The following is a 21,310-nucleotide window of genomic DNA, read 5'->3' on the forward strand; positions in this document are numbered from 1 at the left end:
ACAAGTGGGAATTCTTTAAAAAAAAAAAAAAAAAAAAACACACACCACACCACTCTGGCAAAGAAAAATGGACTTTTCACATTGGACTGGGTTGGAGAGGACATCTGTTTGGTCTGGCATGCAGCCAAACTTGCAATGTAAGTGATGTAATGAAAACAACAAATATACAAGATCATACTGCTTATCTGAAATACAGAAGTTTACATTTCTCTCCAGTGCAAAAGGGTCTCTAATCTGTTAAAATAACTTGGTATGTGTTTTGCAAAACTGCAGCATATCAATTTACAAGTGCTGATAAACACCTGGAGAATTAGCTAGTTAAGCAAGTTCGAAGGTAAGTTAAAATCCAACATGCATAGAATTTCAGTATATCAATCTTGATAATCTCAAAGATTCCAGTAATTCTTGATTACCTGACCTCCACCAGGTCGTTAGGTTTGTAACTGGGATGAAGGAAGAACCAGACTTTTTTGACAAAATGATTTATGCTGGGTTCTCGCCGAGAGCCTCGTACATACACCATCCATTTATGAGTTGACTGATCATTCTCCTCTCTCTTGTCAGGAGGAATATACCTGGCAGAAAAAACAAAAATAAAATAATAAAAATAAGTACATTTACATACACAGAAGATTCTGGGGTCAATCTGCAAGAGTTTTAGTACCAGTAAAAGGCCTATCCAACTAGGCACATCTGGAACATATTAATTGCATCATCCAGCATTTCATCAAGTCCTGAATGGCTCTCTTATGGACATTTATACTCTTTGCTTTAACTCTACTCGTTGGTATCAATATATATTTCTGTGAATTATGTCTTTGTAAATTTCCAATATCTAATCTTTGTTTTCTAATTAGGGGAGTTAATTTTAACCCTTCACCAGCAGTGAGAGGAATTTTTTGGAGATGTAAATCACCTTGAAATCATTTTTTTCCCCCAAACACCAGATTGGTAAGAATTCTACCATAATACATCCATCCATCCATCTTAATTTAAAATGAACTACAGGTCTTAACCACCCTCTCAAAGTCAAGATTTGGACTCAGATTTCTCAGCATTTATGTTTTTAGATCCATCTGTAGTGCTAAGAAAAACATCCAACATTCACCACCAATATAATACTTTCCATGCTGAGAAAAATACCCTGACACGAATAGTGCTGCAGCTGAGGCCAGAAGTAAAGCTGTTCAAAGTTTTCCAAAACTAATTTTTTTTTCCATCGAAACTTAATCCTCAACTTTGAGAAAATACTACTTTTTTAAAAACTTCCAGAGTTATGAAAAATTTCTCCAGAAACTTTAGCAGAATCACCATAAGTATCCTTTTTTTTAATCTAAATGAGGTCTCTTTCCTTCTGCCCCCAGCTATTTTGGTGTTGGTTTAATCCTTTTTGTACTGTCAATTTGATTGGTTATCTTAGTCACACAGGGCACTTGCTAATCCAGAATAGAGGAATTCTATTTTTGAAAAATTCTGATTTTGGAAAAAAATATTTAACATTCTGAAAAATGAAAAACTGGTTTTGGAAAACAATGGAATTTAAAAGCAGTTTGAGTTGTCAAAATTTCTGTGACATTTTTTTTAACCAGTTCTTGCCAGAGGTACTATATACTAGTAATAGAAGGCAAGGGAAAATACACAGTGCATGCTTGCATTATGTTTAAACCATGCCGATTTTGAGAACTTGAACAATATTAAGCAGCTTTGAAAGAATTTTGACAGTAACACTGCTCAATCTGACTCAAAAAAACATGAAATAGCATTTTCTAAATTTGTCTTCACCTTAATTCAATGACATTTCCAAAAGTTACCATATAGCACACAACTATGCTTGCATCTCTTACCACGGTGGGAATCACAGAATTAGTGCAGTGCTACTGTCTTAGTCCAGCTCTGACTATCTCTCATCAAAAACTGGCTCCTACCTTTACCAAACCATAGCTCTGATCCTGTAACTAGAGCCCTGTGGGGTCTCAGGTGATTTCTGGGCAGACCCTATTGCAGAATCAGGGCTTAGCACTTCCAAGTGATAGGTTGGAAGAACTGATTGGGACAAAGCAATTTTTAAGACACTTAGCTTTGAAGCAGGTGCAGAGAGTCAAACTCCACACATTACTACAATAAGCATCAGCTATTGCTCACACCCAATAGCAAGATTATGAACTAGAGTGCTGGTACAGCTGTGTGCGCCTCATAGAGCTGATACCTTCACTCTGATCCAACAGTGATTTTTAATTGCTTCTGAACTTCGATCCACAATTCAAATCAACGACTAGAAATTAAAATAATTAGCAATGCCTTAGATACTAACTTGGAGACGTTGCCGACTACGATTGTTTTCTTCACATAGAGTCGTGAAGTCTCATCATTTAACAGACCAGCCTTTCGCTGGCCTATTTTGTGAGAGCTTGTAACACCAGAAGCATCCTGAGGGGTGAAAAGAGGAAATATCTACTTTGCAAACATGGACTTTTGGTACTTGAAAGCAAGCTGCTGTTTAGAAAGAAACCCACAGAATTAAAATGAGAGAACAGAGAATCGTTTTACAACAGATACACTCAAAATGCTAACTGACCATTTTCAAGTAATTCATGTATACAGCAAATGAACACTATATGGCAAAAGTGGGTTCCAGTTATCTGACACACAATTGGTCTGGGCTCATATTTGACCACTGCAACTAATTCATTTGGATGGCCACCTCAAGACATCCTCAATATACTTTATTTTCAGAAAGTGCTGTTGTCTGAAAATATAGATCCTTTCAAGAGTCAACTTGGGCATCCAAAAATCATGTTCTTTTAAAATCTTGCCCTCATCTCTAAAGAGCCAAATTCTGCCATCCAAGACCTCTACTTCAATGCAAGTGCCAGGCATGTGTCTGGAAGAAAAGTTTGGCCCCACACCAGTTAGAATGATGGCCAACAACAACATAGCTCAGGGGTGGGGAATCACTCAACCACAGATAAATCAGTCAGGGGCTGCACACAAGTGAGAAGCAAAACATACAAACAAACAAAAAACTAAAACAACAAAACAGTGCAGGCTACCTAATGCTGGGGATGGGGAAAAGCCCTGAGCCTCAGGAGCTGGATCCAGGAAAGCCTTAGGGTTCCCCTGACATAGCCCCAACATCTAAATAAAGCCAGTGAACCCACAGCAATCTTCTGATATAATACACAACCTAAGTGACCCACTAGGGATGTTAAAAAGAGTTAAGTAACTGTGTAACTATTAAAAATCTTAGCAGTTACACCAGGGGTGGGCAGATGATCTGAGACCTCTCATGGGCCAGATCCAGCCCGCGGATGCCCCCCCCCCCCCGAATCCTTAGGCACGCAGCAGGCACTGTTTTAAACGCAGGGCTGTTCCATGTACCTCTCTGCTCTGGAGGCAGGGGGAGGCTTCGGTGATCTCCCTGCCCCAGCCCAATCCTCAGCTCCTATTGGTCAGAAACAATCAGCCAATAGGAACTGGGAGACTGGCCTGAGGGATGGGGGTAGCGCAAGCTTCTCCCCGCTCCTGGAGCTGAGAGCCACATGGAGGGAGCAGGCTTTATTTTCAATGCTCTGGGGCTACAGCAGGCAAGGAGCCTAGCCTGCCATGGGGATGCTGCAGGGTTGCTGGCTCAGGTAAGTGCCTCCCTGACCCTGCAACCCAATCCCTTGGTTCGAACTAACGTTACTCCTCATTCGTTACTCAGGAAGTGCGCGCTGGGGTGCGTTAGTTCAAACCAAGGGGTTTGGTTCAAACTAACGCGTCCAGGCACGCACTTCCTGGATCGAATCAGCTGCGATTCGAACTAGCACGCCGGTGAGATCATGCCAGTGAAGCGCGGGATATTTAAATCCCCGCTTCATTGACTATTTTGAATGCCTTCATTTGCATCCCTAGTTCGAACTAGGGTGCAAGTGTAGACACACTCTCAGTCACCATCAGACCATTCTCCAAAACAGCACCAGTGCCCTGCTACTTGATCAATGGTACTGGTCTGTCTCCCTGTTAACTCTGGGAGCAATGGGCATTATTCTACTTCATGTGCAGAATTGGTTATTTCCATCACTGATTACTGCTACTCTCCAAACTGCAGAATTCAACTAATTTCAATGGGTCTGCCCATCACTGACATTGATTAAAGAGTCTGCTGCAACTATGACTCATTTCTTCCTTTGAAAATGGAAACATTCTTTACAGGACTCTTGGGGCAGATCTAAATAATTAGCCTCTATGTTATTAAACAATCATGCCTCGGTCTAGGCCGGTGTTTCTCAACCAGTGGTACGAGTACCCTTAAGGATACTTGAGAGAAGTCTTGAGTTAACTGAAATTTGGAGAATACTGAATTTTTGTTTTAAGTTTTACAGCATTTTATTATTTTTGAACTTTTTACACCCAAAAATGTCATTGCTCACCCGGCTACGATTAAGTTGTTTAAACAAATTTGTTGCAACAGCAGAGGAAAAAAAATGTGGGTGTCTGAAAACTGTAGGTACTGGAAGTACTTTTTTTTTTTAAAGGGTATTTATAAAAAAAAGGTTGAGAAACACTGGTCTAGGCAATGCTATGTAATGGGTTAGGGTGGGGGGAGTACCAGGAACTCCTTGGTTTCTTTGCTAGCTATGCAGCCAATCTGAGACCCCAACCAAGTCTGAGAATTCTCTCTGAAAAATAAAGAGTACTGCCTGCCTCGCAATAATCTGTACTGCCTTATTGGTAAAAGGACTGTGAGATCCTCACGTGATTCTTCATAAGCTTAAGACCAGGAATTTTTAAGAGCTGAACAATTTCCTTGGCACAATGGGGAAAAACAGATCCCACACTGCTGGCAGCATTCTGGCTGCAGCCAGAAAGGAAATGGATACAAAGGTAGGTTAATTATGCTATCCCTGCAGAGCAGCTGGATACAGACTAGTAGAGACCTTTACACAGGGTAAAGGGAAGTTATTTGGGACTACTTACGAGGAGTCTATTTCTCTGGAGGTGGAGGGACCATTTGCTACTATTCACAAATTAACTTACAACCCCCAGGAACAGGGAATTAATTTGTTTCTATTTCTCTGAACAAGGTAGCTGACAACTGACCAGACTGAAAACAGGGGAACAGCTGATGTTTGTGATCATATGAAAACAGACAGAGTCACAGGCTTGAACTGCAGGGCTATAAAATTACAGTACACACATTCCAGTCGCCAGCGGAAGCCTGGTTGCTGATAACTAGGGTCTCAGAGGCCAGGCCCCAGCCAGAGTGCCTACACTGAAAATTTATAGCCCCGCAGCAGGCCAACCCGAGTCAAATGACCCAAGTCAGAGTCAAATGACCTAAGCCAGACAATCTCAGAGCAGGGTGGACAAAAATATACTCCTCATCCTCTCCCCGGCTGATGCTGGCCCAGCCTACACTCCAGGTAGTTGGGAAGGAAGTTATGTGATCACACACATCTTCTGTCCTACTGCCCACCCTCTTTTCACAGTTTTACGTTACCCGTCCAGTATTTCTGCTTGGTCTCTGATCCAGATTGTTTGCCAATCGCTCTTCCATGTCCAGACTGCCATTGTCTTTGTCCTGGAGGAAGTCATTGTGCTGAGATAGAGAGTCACTTTCTGAATGGTTAACAGATGGAGTTTCTGATCCATGATTAGCAGGAGATGATGATCTTGATGGTGATTCCAAGAACTTCTTGATTGAAGGATGATTAAAAACCATAGAGTCACATGTCCTGGCTCCCTGCAATGATAAAGTCCAAGCAGAACCATTATTTTTTTCCAGCTCTAATAAAAGAGGGGGTAGGCCAGAAAATGAAAAGCAGAGTAGCAGCACACAGAAGCAGAGAACCAATATTTAATCACAGGTAAAGCATGCACCACAGAGATTGGAAAATGTAATAGTGTTTAGGGAAACAGGGCCAAAATAACCTACTCCAACACTACAGATGCCTTTGTCCAAAAAAATAAAATAAAACAAAAAAAAAATCTATCTGGTTTCTGAACTGAGCACAGCAACATGCCCAGACTACTATGCAGGTTTCTATTAAACCAAGACTGGCTTCTTTAGGCTCACAGGACTGTACTTTTTCTTAACATGGGTGATAATGTCATACTGTATATGCAGCTCAATTCCTATGGCTGGGCAAGGTATTTAAATGCATCAGACTCTCATTCTTCATACAATCGGCATTTAACAAAGACAAGCTGCATGCATCTGTGCCTTGCCTGCTTCCGGAAGGTAACCCAGGGGTCAAGAGTCACATGCTTGCCCGTGCCTGCAAATCAAACCAGACATACTAGATCTCATCTTAGACCTACCTTCCTTAACAGAAGCCCTTTATAGGTGACCTGTAAAGGACAACAGTGGGTTTATGACCCTCTTTTGGCTTTTTAAAAAAAATGTAATGTATAAAGGCAGTCTAGGAGATTTTTCCCCGCTTGCACTTAACCTTAAGCATATAAATCTGCCTCATTAAGGAGGTCTCCTTGGACAAGAGAAGGAACTGGAGTAACAGCTCTCTCAGCCCTAGACTGAAGAGATAGGTAACGGGCAGGTTTGAATCTTTTGGAGATGAGATTTTCAACAGTGTTTAAGGGAAGGGAGGAAGGATCACTGCAGTGTTTTTTAAATATCCCATGGCTAACAAAATTCTTTCCTCTCACGGTTTGTTAGGCAACTGGTTTAGACACTTGCTAATTAAAACAAACTTTTAAACAGTCTAGCAATGTCTACACTAGCGAGCATACAGCAGCTCAGATACAGAAGCATAGCTGTGTTGATGTAAGATTACTCGTGTAGCTGTTCTATGCTGATAGGAGAAAGCTCGCCCATTGACATGACAAAATTAAACCACATCAAATGAATACAGTAGCTATGTTGAATGTTGCCCACATGGCACTTCTGCCTTTGTTACACATCAGGGAGGTGTTTTTTCCAAACCTCTGAGCAATGTAAGTTACAGAGACAAAAGTGCTAGTGTCGATGTAGCCTCTGACTCGCAGTCTCTTCCCATCATGAATCCTGAGCTTTGACTTCCTTGCTGTTTGCAATGTAATACTCCTATTAATTCTCTAATTATCCATAAATTAAATCAGTGAAAAACCTTTTGAGTCCACTCTATGTATCCAAGAAGCAAATAACCAAAAGGCCATTTTGTTTGTTCTCCCTTATGCAAATAGGTTACTTACTAATTTTCAGAAAAAAACCCCAATAAACCATATTTAATTATACCTCAGAACACAGCTGTACAGCAGTAAGTTCACATGGGCAGAGAGGCTGCTTTTTATTTTTATATTACAGTAGATAATTTTATAATCACAAATTGCTAAAAACGCATATGTATTTAAAAAGTAAACAATGAATTAAACTACAACAGACACACACTTTACTACATGTATAAGCAAAACTATGCCAGCTGTTGATAAAATCAAACTGATATTAATTATTTTAAAACTGTGTGGATGGTAAAAAGATCTGCCAGCTTTGTAAACAAACACAAATGAAATGAAAGGAGCTTGTCTAGCCAACAAGGAAGTTAGAGTCTTTGAGAACTCAACTTGAACTTCAGCACCCAGCACAAAAACAAAAAAATTGGAGCAATAGATGTTCTTTTGTGAGGCATTCTTAAGAATAAGAACAATTTTTTGAAAGTGAATTTGATACTGGTGATGCATACTGGACTCATGGATAAGTTGGGGAAACAAACTCTCCATTTGACAGAACAGATACAGAAAGCAGGGGGGCAGTACAACACTCTTGCTAATGTGCCTCCAGGTGGTATTCGAGGAGACACTTGATCAGAAGTAGCTCAGTCCCTCCAGAATAGCCAAACACAGAAATTCAGAAAAAACATTCCTCCCATCACTGCTAAATTCTCTGTCCATACCAGTTCATCAACATGTGTTTGAAGAGGCAAAAAATCAAGTTAGATTTTTAAAATAAAACTCAAAAGCGCCTTTTGGAAATGCTAATACTGGTTGGACCTCCCTGGTGCGGTAATGTTGGGACCTGACTGGTCCCCAACGAGAGAATTTTCCGGACCAGGGGAGGTACCCCCTCCCACCAACCCCTAGCCAGCCAGACCCCTCTACCCACTCTCCCCAGCCAGGTTGTCTGCCCTGCTGCCACCGGCCCCCTGACTCTGGGATGCCACAGGCTGCTGGAGTTCTCTAGCGGGCCAGGTTTTCCCAGTTCTGTGCTGCCGCAGGCTGAAAGGGTTCTCTGGCCCCTGGTCCCATGCTGCTGCAGGTGGCTGCGATTCTTTAGCCTCTGACTCTGCACTGCCACAGTTCCTTGGTCCTGCGCTGCCACAGGCAGCCAAGTCTTCCCAGTTCTGCGCTGCCGTGGGCTGCCAGGATTCTCCATCCCCACACTGTTGTGGGAGGCCAGGCTTCTTCAGCCCCCAGCTGCTGGGGTTATCTGGCTGTAGCCCCATTGACCCGGACCAGGCTGCTGGCCCTCCTATCATTGGGCTCCCGGGCTTCCTGGTCCAGGAGCATTCGTAGTCCTGCCAGACCACAGATGTTGCCAGACCAGAGTGTACTGGTTTTCAGAGGTTCAACTTGTAGGATACTCATGTAACAAAAGCAATCCCTGCTGAACAGAACTATGCATCTAGGTATTCTCTAGGCAGGTAAGGCAAATCCATGGTTTCTATCCACATGCCTGAAGTCTGATGCAGCAGTTCCATCATCCTTTATTAGAACTCAGATAAAACATTACTCTCAATCCAAACACTAGCAATTTAAAGGGTAACTGCAAGTCAAAAATAAAACTTGAGTTAAACTCAGGCACATGTCCTGACACTCCCACTTGCTAAAATATAGGAGCACATAGCATAGAAATAAGTTTTAACTGGCTGTGTCTAAATTCATTTTCTCCCACCTGTGACATCTTGGTTCATTCTGTGAAGTCATAACTATAGCTGGCTGCATGAAAGGAAGGATGGTTTTGAGGCTAAAGCACTGATGAGGTTTCAGGAGATTGAGGTTTCTGTTCCCAAGTCTACTAGACTCCCTCCCTCTAATCTTGGATAAATCATTAATCCCTCTGCTGCCTCAGATCCTTATCTGTAAAATGGGAGAATACTGCCCAACTTGGAGTCCTGTGTACTGATACAATGGTGACCAGCACTGTAGAAAAGAAACAGTTTCAGAAAATAAAACATGGGTGTTGATAGGGTTTCAGGTAGGGGATGCAATGCATTTCTCAGATAAAAGAATTTAACAGAGTAGATAAAATCTGTCTGTGCTGAATGCCCCTGCAACCTGTTAAGTGGCACCACAAGCTGCATGCAACTCAGTTCCACTTTGGTTTTGCAGTTCATCTTTCAAGCATTTATGACTGTACCGCAAAAGCCAACCAGGAAAGCTACACAGAAGATGAACTATGCAGTCTAACTTTACCAATATTTTCCAGTCTTATTGTTCCAAAAATAAATTTTTACCTCTCCAACTTTAAGGAGACCAGCAGAAGCATAATAATTAGCCACAATGCAAGCACGAAGCTTATCCATCATCCTCCTTGCCTCAATCAGGCGCTATAAAAAGAAGAGAAATTGTATTACAAAGTACAGCAATTGCAGCACTTTTCAATACTTCCTGATCCTCTAACTTATTTCCTTTTAAGAGAGACTTTTATACCTGATCTATGACTTCAATCTCATGTTCCTTATTCTTCATTTCAACAGCAAACTGCTCTTTAATAATTGTCTCAATCTTCTGTACAGCAGCATCTCGAGCTGTTGAAAAAAAAATCACATTTAAATACAAAGGAAGTTTTCAGAGGCAAGGAGTTATAGTTCAATCCCAAAGGTTCTACATAAAAAAAAGTTAAAGGAAAAATAAAGATTATAGTAACTGACTGAGCACAACACAGCAAAAGGGATCTCTAGTACTTCGTGCCAACTGGTTATTACTTCTGCTCTGCCCCAGAACATAATTTACCTTAAATATGTTAATGTAATCGGCAGCCTGCTCCAGCCTGGCTGGGCCCACCACACTTTGGGCTAGGGGCACTCGAGCCCAAATGGGGCTTGCTGTGCTACCAGCCATTAGGGGGTGGAGGACGACTCTCCAGGCCATATGGGCCCACTGTGCCACTGGCAGGGAGCTGCTCCAGCGCAGCTGGGCCCACTGTGCCATACCACGGGCAGGAGGTTCCTTCAGCCGGGTCGAAGCACCTGGTGATATCAACTTGGGATCCCAGTTTAGTGGTTAAACATAACGTTTAATTAGTTAACTGAGTAAATGGGATTTTATATCCCTACTTAAATATGTATACAAGTTGTTTTCCACAAGGATTTTTCTCTTATAAGCACTGAGATGGGAGTCCTGTAACAAGACTGTTTACTATATCATCTGAAAATTAATACAACACTGAGAAAAAATGCAACACAAACAGTCATTAGAAGACAACATGCACGGACAAATATACAAGCAAAATACAAAGAGGATGAGGGGGCAGACCTCCCCCCCCCCCCAAAAAAGGGAAGTTTATAGATGGGAAAGAGAAGCCAATACTCCGTTTGATATAGAACAGACCTACCACAGCACTTCATAAAGCCTGTGGCCTGCTTCAATATAAGATGCTAATGGCTGATTCATTAGCATTTCTTATGTTTACATCACTTTAGTTTGCACAAAGAAATACTAAAAAATGTGATAAAGAATGGATTTAATAAAAAAGTCATGTTTCATATAAGTGCAAGCCTGTAAATAATAACACTGCATTTGCAGCTCAGCTGTAGGCTAACCAGACAAATTAAAAACACATATTTCTTTAGTGATTTTTGGTATAAAAATTTAGGCAGACACCTTCAGACATGTGCAGATTAGCAGTAGTCTGTCCCAGATGCAATGCTTTTGACTGGGAGGTAAAGGCAGACGCTGCACCAAAAAAAACAAACACCAACCAACAAAACAGAAAATGTCCATTAAATGTGTTTTTCAGGGCAGGTGGACTGATCAATTTGTACCCATCAAGGCAAATCACTATGTCTCATTTGTAAAACAGTTGCAGCGTGGAAGAAACATAACATGAAAAGACACTCTTGCACAAAGCCTAGGGGAAAGTATGATACACAATGAACTGCAAAGAGATCGGACAATGACAGCAAATGCTCGGAATACGACAAGAAGAAAATGCAGTAGCAGTGAAGGCAAGCTACTGTGTTGTGTATTTACTGGGTACTAATTCTAAATCTTGTTCTGGCAGGGAATTCATAAAGAAGTGGTTATGGAGGAAACATGTTCCGATTAAAGGAACCTTACTGAAGCTGCAATTCGCCAGACTATTCATCGTAGAATAGAAGCAATCGCTGCATATTTAAAAGAATGGCCCTGGGAAAAAATCCAAGATGTTGAGGTTTGTTCAGTGGCTTTGGATGAAAGCAACATTACTGACAGTGCTCAACTGCTAATTTCATTTGTGGAATAGACTAGGCATTTCAAGCCACTGACGAGCTTGCGGTACTACAGATAATTCCTGGGAAAACTATAGGTGAAAGACTGGTTTTGCAGATTTGCTGACATTATTAAGGAAGTTGGTCTGTTTTGGAATCAACTCGACACAGTGACAATGGACAGACACTAAGAACATGGCATACCACAAGACTGGATTGACTGGCTGGTGAATAAGGCTGGCAAATCTTGTATCACTGAAAGGCCAATAGCACTGCATTGTATTATTAACCAACATTGTGTGGCAAAGGTCTAAACTTGGCAAAATGTAATGAAAGCCATAGGAGTCACTGTAAACTCAGAGTACCTGGAATGAATCACTGTTCATTGCAAGCATTTCTGAAGAAAACTGATGCAGAATATCAGGATGCAAAGTATGTTGGCCTTACTTGTGGAAATTCACTGAAACATTTCTTCGTCTTGTGGAATGAAATCAGTATTTTCATGAACAAAAAATCCAGTGTAGTTGTGGAATTTTGCAATTCTAACATTTAAAATTTATCTCAGTTTGAAGTTGCAAGATAAAGAGAAGCTGGTTTCCCACTTTTAAACAGATCTGAAAGTCTTTCAAATAAATCAAAACACTTGTGACACCGCTCAGAGGGTACATGTCTACACTTGCAACATCTGTTGAAAAAGGGATGCAAAAGAACAGGGCTCGCCGAACCACAGCGAGTCCCGCTTGCCAGCCGCGTTGTCCAGATCGCCCAACCCAGCTCTTCCAGGTTGCAATCTACTCACCATGGGCGACTAGATTGTTTTATTTGTTGAGCCCTGCAAATGAAGACATTCAAAACTGCAAATGAAGCCGGGATTTAAATATCCCGCGCTCCATTTGCATATTCCCATTATGGCACTATTTCAAAACAGCGCTGTTTTGAAATAACAGACGCTGTTAAGACACGGTTATTTCAAGAGAAAACCCTTCTCTTGAAATAACTGGTAAACCTCATTGCATGAGGAATAAGGGTTATTTTGAGAATGGGTTTTCTCTCGAAATAACAGACGCTGTTAAGACGCGGTTATTTCAAAATAGCACCATTACGCGAATATGCAAAAGAAGCATGGGATATTTTAATCCCAGCTTCATTTACAATTTCAAATGTCTTCATTTGCATCCCTCTCTCGAAAGAGGGTACAAGTGTAGACATACCCAGAGAAGAGAACACTAATTCACTTCTGAAGGACTCGGGAAGAAAATCTCAATGCTCAACTCCTATGTGCCTAAATTATAAAATTACTGGACCTCCAAAATTCTGAGGACAAATTTTTTCAACTTCAAGTTACACACAATTAACATCCTCCCAAAAACCATTTTGTTGCTAATGTGGATCATGTCCCTTCCAGTCTGCAAATGGAACTGACTGAACTGTAATTTAACTCAGATTCAAAGGACATGTTTCACAAAAAGAAATTGGGGGAGTTTTAGGCACTGCTCAGTAATTAGTTAGAACAATAGTGCATTGTAAAGCCAGAGACTCACTCAGACACCTTAATCTCTAGCATGGTATCAGACACTGGGTATCAGAATGAGATATCCAGGTAATTAAACATTGGATATAAAGGTCAGGGTGACCTTTCACTAATGCAAATCCAAATATAGCTCATCTAGTTTTTGCAAAATCTCATATAGTAAGAGTTATTCTCCTGGAAACTGAAAGTTAGAACCTTCAGCCATAATAGCGATTGGGTCCATCAAGGAAAAACAGTATCAGAGGCAGCAGGATGGGAGTAGTTCTGGATGGAGAAGGAGATGGGAACTGCATGTAAAAAAAATTCAGCGGTTACACATTTACAAAAGTAAGTGTTTGTTAACATCCCTAATGGCCTCACATTATGCCAAAATTTTTATGGCTGACCTCGAACATTTCCTCAGCTCTCGTCCCTACATCTAAATTACATCCCTCTGCTGACAGAGGGGTGTAGATTAGATGTAGCAAAAGAGCAAATGAAGCGTCAATTTAGACGGGGCATTTTCGACAGAAATGCCCTGTTTCGAAAGATCCTGTGGAAAACTCCCTGTCTAAGCTGCTGGTTTTTTTCCGAAAAGCTCCGTTTCGAAAAAAGCGGCAGCTGCCATTATACAAATGAAGTGCAGGATATTTAAATTCCCACTTCATTAGCACTTTCGATACATCTAATTTACATTCCTCTGCCGACAGAGGGGTGTAGTTTAGATGTAACCCTAGTATCCTTTCTCTTCTTGAGCTACGTTGATGACATCATCATATGGACTTGTGGAAAGGAGACCCTTGAAGAATTCTACAGGCATTTCAACAATTTCCACTCCACTATCAGCCTCACCTTGGACCAGTCCACACAAAAGAAACTTCCTTGACACAACAGTACAAATAAAAGATGGTCACATAAACACCCCCCCTTACTGGAAATCTACTGATGGGTATTCTTACCTACACGCCTCTACCTTCCATCCAGGACACATCACATGATCGATTGTCTACAGCCAAGATACAACCGGATTTGTTCCAATCCCACAACCGGAGACAAACACTGCAGGATCTTTATCAGGCATTCTTAAAAGTTAAATACCCACCTTGGGAAGTGAGGAAACAGACTGACAAAGCCAGACAAGTACCCAGAAGTCCACTATTTCAAGACACGCCCAACAAGGAAAACAACAGAACACCTACAGCCCCAAGTTTAAACCTCTCCAGTGCATCATTGACAATCTACAACCTATCCTGGAAAACGATACCTCGCTCTCACAGGCCTTGGCAGACAAGCTAATCCTCGCCTACATACAACCTCCCAAACTGAAGCAAATACCAGCGGCCACACATCACACCTCAAATACATTCATGCAGGAACCTACCCCTGCAACAAACCCTGTTGCCAACTCTGTCAACATAGCTATACAAGCAACACCATCACAGGAACTAACCACATAAGCCAAGACACATCAGGGGCTTATACAACTGCACATCCTCTATAATAAAGTGGTCCCCAAACTTTTGGGGCTGCCGCAACCCCGGGGGCGGGGCTGCCCATGCGCTCGGGGCCGGCACTGGCATGTGTCGCGACCCCAAGGCAGGGGCTGCCCATGTTCCTGGGGCCGGGACTGTCCATGTGCAGCGACCCTGGGGTAGGGACCGCCCATGCGCCATGTGCCCGGGGCCAGCACCGCCCATGTGCCATGCGCCCAGGAGCGGGGCCGGCCCAGATTGTTCGGCAGGCACACAAATGGCCCAGCGGACGCCATGGCACCCGCGGTCACCGTGTTGGGGACCACTGCTCTAATGTAATATATGCCATCAAGTGCTAGCACTGCCCCTTTGCCATATATACTGGCTATAGAGGACAGTATCTGTGACAAAGGATAAATGGACACAAATCAGACATCAGGAATGGTAACACATGTAAACCTACAGAACAGGCATCGGCAACCTTTCTAAAGTGGCGTGCCAAGATTTAACCTTCCTTCCCTGGGCTGTGCCATTCTCCTGGGGAGTAGGAGGGGCTCTCTCCACTATGCACTCTCCTTGGTCTCCTGCCTTGGGCTCTGCTCCTGCTTTTCCTATGGGGAGCAGCAATGATTATGCACTTCCCCAGAAGCCGGATGCAGCACGGAGCCTCTGGGCTCCCCTCTTCCCACAGGAAGCCAGCTCCAATCTTGCAGGGGGGTGGGGCATGCTGGATCGCCAACGGAGAAGCAGGAGTGGGTGGGTAAACCTGGGGTGTCCAGCCCTGCCAGGGGTGGAGTCTGGGGGAGGGGCAGGGTTCTGGTCCATGGCACCCTGGCCTTCCTGCCAGGAATCCAGGCACCCAAGGGCCAAAATGGCTTTGGAGTAGGGGCATCCGCCCACGTGTTTTCCTCTCCCCTCAGCCCCCCCGCCGCCATCCATCCCCAGAGCTGCAGCCTGGGCAGCATTCACCTTCTAGCCCAGTGGTTCTCAAACTTTTTGGCCCATGGACCACCTGGCTCAATGCAAACCTTTCTGCAGACCACCACTTGCCAATGGAAACTCACTGTTAATTACATAATTACACCTGAGACATTTTGCTAGTGCTGCGGCTAGGGAGAATGGTTTAATTTAAGTGTTTTAACTTTCTCATGTTAGTTTATCAAACTTCATTTTAGATAAAGTAAAATATTAATTTATGTCCAATGCAAAAGTTCCCCATGTTTTCCTTATTTATGGCAGGGGTGGGGAACCTTTTTGGGATCAGGGGCCACTGGCCAACAGGAAAAAAAATCAGTTGGGGTCCACACACGTGAGAAGTAAAAAAAAAAGTCCTCCAAAAAGCCCAAACCCTCACTCATGTGCCCCCCAACTGAGACATCTCACTCCTTTGGCATTCCAGCCCCACAGAGCAAAGGAAGGGACAGAGAGGACTGAGGCTTCCCATAGGTCAGATTTACTTTTCTGGGATTTCAGAGTTAGTGGATTTTTGTGGACCCCCTGAGGCTCTGGGGTGGAGACAAAAATGAGGGCTTCAGTGTGCAGGACAGGGCTGCCAGTGAGTGGGATATGGTTGTGGGTGCAGGATCTGAGCGGAAGATGGGATGAAGAAGCAGGCTGGGAGTAGGGTGTATGGCCAGGGGGAGGGAGTAAGAGCAAGGGAGGGTGCAGTGTGTATGGCCAGGAGGGTGGGTTCAGGAACAATGGTGGATGCAGGAACAAGGTGGGAGTAGGAGCAGGGTGGTGGCTGGGGGACGGAATACAGGAACAAGGGAGGGTGTAGGGGCAAGCTGGGGGCATGAAGGTCCTAGTCGGGGAGAGGTGGTGAGGGAGACTGGATTGTAAGGGTCTGGGCATGCAAGGGGACACTTACCTGGCTTTGCACCCCCATTGCTGCCACTGCCCGACCAAGGGCAGCAGCAGGGAAAGCCTGCGACCAGTGCATCATTATGCTGCCACTCCCCTAGGGGGATGGGGAGGAAGGGATTGTGCAGAAGGGATTGTGCGCCAGACCGGTTTGTGGAGAGGCAGAGCAAGCGGCTCCATGCTAGGGCAACAGCGCATGGAACCGCTTGCTCTGCCTCTTCATAAGCCTGGTGCTGTCGTCTCACGTGTTACAGGAACCACCCAGAGCCAGATGCTCCTGCCCGTGTCCCTCGCCCAACCCATCCCTGCACATGGGCTGAGGGAGGGGGAGTCAAACAAGTGACAATGCGGGGGAGGGGGGAGGGCCCTCCCTGCGCCCTGGGATGAGCGTAGTTCCCAGCCCCACCACCCAGGCAGACCCGGTAAGGCAGCAGACCCTCCTTCTCCCTCAACACATTGAAGTTCCGAGCAGGCTGCCCCACACCTTCTCCCTCCCCTCACATGCGCCACAAGCGCTGGTGTGAGGGGCAGGGACATCAGGAGCAGCTTGTAGCACGTGCAAGTCACGCACAGAGCTGCCATAAACAAGCACAGATGACTGACTCTCACGGGGAGCGGGGGCGAGGGACGAGGAGTGCAGCTTGAGCATTCTTAGCATCCGTACCTCCAGCTCCTGTGACTGGCCAGACACCGTGCCTCAGCTGAGTGCAACTGCTCAGGACATTTGAAAGGGCCCAGTGCGCAGGAGTCGGAGCTTGTTTTTGCGTCTCACTGCTGCGCGGTGAACGCCAGGCTGGAACAGCAGCATAAGTCCCCCCACTACATGCTTATGGCACGTGTGCCGTATGTTGCCGATCCCTGCTATAAAGGAACATTTTAACCAACCTGGTCACTCAATCATGGATTTAAAAGCAGCCATTCTTCTACAAAGAAATTTTACCACCAGTTATAGAGAGAGTCTGCAGAACTGGAATTCATGTACAAATCTGACACTGTTACTCTGGGCTTGAATAAAGACATTAACTGATTATCACAGTACAAAGCCAATTTCCCCTCCCTTTGACATCTGCATTTTCACATCAAAAGCAACGAATGGGGCACATCCAGCCCACTAAATTAGCTTAATTAAACATGAGCCCTACAATTGACAGGTACTTCTTTTGCTGTTACATATCTTTGATTTCTGTTATTTCCACTCCAACTCATCTGATAAGTGGGTCTTACCTATGGAAGCTCATGATACTATATATTTTTGTTAGTCTTTCAAAACGAGTAGCACTGGGGCACCCTCAAGTTTCAGAGTAACACAGCTACACCTCAGACTTTTTGTGCATTCATTATTTGCTTCCTGTAGTCTTTATCTGTAGTCACTGTAATTCTAATGGAATACTAGTTCATCTGCTTAGATAATAGAGTTCAATGCCTGCAGTTTTCCAGAGGGTACAGTATGTACAGAGAGTTTTATCTTCCATAAGATTCCATGACAGACAGTTCCTACCTGACTGTTCAACTGCTTTGTGACGTTTATTTGGTTGTGTGACTGAAATCTCCTCATAGTCCGGGTCCTTCTCCTCAATCACTCTCTTGATCCCAGACATGGTAGGTCAACTGCTCCCCTGAAAGGAGAAAAAAAGAATCCATATGTTATTACCGGCAGCTACACTCAAACTGACTTCAGGCCTCTAAAGCCACATGATTTAATAGGGGAAGTCTGCCCTCCAACTCAGAAAGGAGGAAAAGCTATGTTTTGAATAGCTGTTTCCCTTATTGCTCCCAGTTGTGATTTATCAAAATGTTCAGTTCTAAAACTCTGCATCATCCCTGTTCTGACTTTTTTACATGCTATTAAATAATCCAAGAGTGCAGTTCCACCTCCACACTTTTATCTACAAATGCAGGAAGTGGTACCTTTAAAAAGTGAATACAGGGATGTCAGACCAAAAAGCAGTCAGAAGTTACAGAAGTGCAAGATATATCTAATTCCTCACCTGGCAGGAACATTTTTATGGTGAGAGTAGCATTCACTTTCCATGCCCTTTTTTCCTAGTCCCCTTTGCCAAGACGGCTAACAAAGAAGCCAGTTGTCATGGACTTGTAATAGGAACATTTGTCCCATCAGAAGTAATCTCGGACTGCCAACCTTCCCCTCACAAACTAACAAAAGATGTTTGCTATCAGTTGAAGTGAAAGCTCCAAGTCCTGTTTCCAGTTGTCTGAAACACCCAATCCTTTATTGCTGGAGCATCAATGCTTCTTTAGCCTTTAGAGAAAATCCAAATTTGCCTGGATTAACTAACCAATACACAATTCTAGTTAAGCTAGAATATTGACCAGAATGTCACCTGTATCCTTAACATCACCTAATTATTAGACACTAATTTGTTCAACTCAAATTGAATCATTCCTTTTAATCAACAAACTGGGCAAACATATCTGTTGCTTATTTGGACCTTAGCATATTCAAAGATCGAAAAAGAGCAACATTACTGGAAAAAGTTAGGAAAGTTATGCAGATATGAGGTAGAGTGTGAATTTAAACCACTATATGCCAGCAACGCCTCACTGCAATGTATAATGGCCGAACTGGACAGTCTCTATGGAAAAGAATTAATGGACACAAATCATATCAAAAAAGGCAATACACAAAAACCTGTTGGAGAACACTTTAATCTGCCTGGACAATCATTAATGGATCTGCAAGTCACCATTTTGTTTCAGGCCAATTCCACAAGCCAAATACACAGAGAAGGGTTGGAACTTAACTTCATCCACAAGTTTAATTCTTATGCAAATGGTATGAACAGGGACACTGGCTGGCCCGCACACTACCTTCCACATCCTATGACTTAACCAACCAGCTTCTTGTTCTTATCAGCCTCTTGTAACTACTTGAACCATCTACTCACTGTCTCTCTTTTTTCATCCTTCCCCTGTCCCCCTTCCCTTATTTATTCTTGGATCTGGACTTCTAATATTCCTGTCATCTGAAGAAGTGGGTTGTGCCCATGAAAGCTCATGATACCATCTACATGTTTTGTTAGCCTTTAAAGTGCTACTAGACTATTTGTTGTTTTTAAAAATTTTAAAGGCATAATGTAAGAACATAAGCAGGGCTTGACAAGCAGCGGCGAGCCCCGCTCACCAGCCGTGTGGTTTGGCACGCTGTGCATGCACAGATTGCGCTGCACTGCCATACTAAAATCTAGTCACCACAGGTGAGAAGATTGCCGTAATTGTCAATCCCTGAACATAAGTATGGTCATACTAGGTCAGACCAATGGTCTATCTAGCCCAGTATCCGGTCTTCCAACAGTAGCCAATACCAAAGGACCCAGAGGGAAGGAACATCAAGCAATCCAGTGCAGCTGTCCCATTTTATATTTTTGTTCTAGAATGAAGTGTCTTTTTCCAGTTTTATTTATGTTTAAACTAAACCAAAAAAAGTTAATTATTCTTTTTCACAGAGTGAGTTATGCTGGTATAACTAGAAAAGTCTCCCACATGGACAAGCCATTAGAGCTCTTAAATTATGTAAGGATTTGCTTTAACATACAATTCTGCATTTCTCATTTCAATAGAAATACAGTAAAAATAGAATGACAGCTTGTCCGTATGGTTTGTGTGAACAGTATCTAGAACTAAAAATGAGTGCCCTTTCACAATTAGGTGCTGAACATGGCTGAACTTAGCTGCACACTTTTGCCAGGTGCCAATAAACACTTTACATGCGCTTTTACTTTTTTACCTTTGAAGTATAAGGTTTTAAAAGTCTGGTTTCCTCTGCCTTGGTTAGGGAACGGGTGGGAGAAAGCCTGAGTGGATTTTAAACTGGCCTCCCTTTTCACAGTGGAGCGAAGTGCTGAATCTCGAACAGATGTCCCCTTTGTTGCAGAAGTTGAATGGGTGTTAACAAAAGCAGTTTAAAACAGTCCCAATAAGAATGACTTTCAATCAACGCCTCCGCCTCCAGCTGCGGTTGGTGCCCGCTCGCGCCAGGTGCCGTTGGAGTCTCCAGGGGAGCCAAGCCCCGAGTCTGAAATGAGACAGAAACACAAAATCTTAGGCCCAGAGGGCGAGGGCCCCACGAGGCTGCCGTGCCCCGGCCTAGGGGAGAACATGGCCGCTTGCAAGCCGGGCACGACCCTTCCCCGCCGCGCACTCAGCGAGGCAAACGGGCCACCTTGGTGTCTGCCGCGGGCCCGGCTGCGGCGCGCTGCGCATGGGGGCCCCTCAGGGGCCCGCCCCCGCCCCAGCCAGCTCGGCCCCACCAACCCCCCAGCGAGGGGGGCCGGGGTACTGCCCTGCTGAGTCTGCACGGGGGCAGGGCGCCGGCCAGGCCCCGCCTGCTGCCCGAGCCACGCGGCCGCTCCCGCGCTGCCCCCGCCGCCTACCGGCTCCGCTCCTCGCGCCACCGGCCCCGCGCGCTCAGCGCGGCCCCCGGCCGCCCCGTGCAGCCGCCGCCTCAGCGAGCGCCGCCATCAGCCCAGCGCCCTGCCCGGCTGCCCGTCAGCGCGAGGGCGGGAGCCGCGCAGGCGGATGGCGGCGAAAGGGGCGGGCCGCGGGGCTCCAATGGGAGCCTGGGCCGAGCGTGCCCCCGTCCCGCCTCTCCGCTCGGCGGGGCCGCTGCCAGCTCAGCCCCGGCTCCGGGCCCCGGCTCAGGGCGTAACCAGCGGGGCCGCGCCTCCAGCCAGCCGGTATCCTGCGGGGCCTGGGCTGCCCGGCTGGAGACCCCCGAGGGGGCAGGAAACGCCGCTGGGTAGGCGCTGGCCGGCCGCCACCAGCGTAGACTCCTTAGGAGGGGCCCTGCCCGCCGCAGGGGAGCCGGTGCCGGGCCGGGCTGAGAGCAGCGCAGGCTCCCCTGGCACGGGCGGCGCGTTCGTTGGCCGTCCCGGGCAGCCCCTGCCGCGCGCAGCGCTCAGTCTGCTCCCCCTACCTGCGCGCGCTGCCGGCTGCGGCTGCCCCCACGCGCAGCGTTTCCAGGTGACCGGGGAGACACCCAAGCGTGACGTCACGGCCCGGGACTTTAAAAGTGCGCGGTGCCGCGTGGCCTCGCATCCGGGTCGAGTCCAGGGATTGGT

General features: G+C 45.0%; 1 protein-coding gene across 4 annotated transcripts in view; it reads right to left on the bottom strand.

Annotated features, from left to right (window-relative positions):
* The window catches only part of YEATS2 (YEATS domain containing 2), an 82,411-nt gene extending 61,152 nt beyond the window's left edge, over positions 1–21,259 (bottom strand). For 2 of the 4 annotated variants that reach the window (XM_075937465.2, XM_075937461.2), the window contains exons 1-9: positions 20,624–21,147; positions 19,978–20,265; positions 17,731–17,848; positions 9,628–9,725; positions 9,432–9,524; positions 6,304–6,333; positions 5,483–5,725; positions 2,312–2,427; positions 414–575 (exon numbers count right to left, since the gene is read on the bottom strand). In XM_075937465.2, the coding sequence (XP_075793580.2) occupies positions 414–575; positions 2,312–2,427; positions 5,483–5,725; positions 6,304–6,333; positions 9,432–9,524; positions 9,628–9,725; positions 17,731–17,830 (842 nt within the window). In that variant the 5' untranslated portion in view covers positions 17,831–17,848; positions 19,978–20,265; positions 20,624–21,147. The other 2 variants (XM_075937463.2, XM_075937464.2) reach the window with 2 other exon arrangements.
* Between the last annotated feature and the right edge of the window lie 51 nt (positions 21,260–21,310).

The sequence above is a fragment of the Pelodiscus sinensis genome, chromosome 10 (assembly GCF_052426305.1).
Source record: "Pelodiscus sinensis isolate ZL-2025 chromosome 10, ASM5242630v1, whole genome shotgun sequence".
NCBI classification, from domain to species: domain Eukaryota; kingdom Metazoa; phylum Chordata; order Testudines; family Trionychidae; genus Pelodiscus; species Pelodiscus sinensis.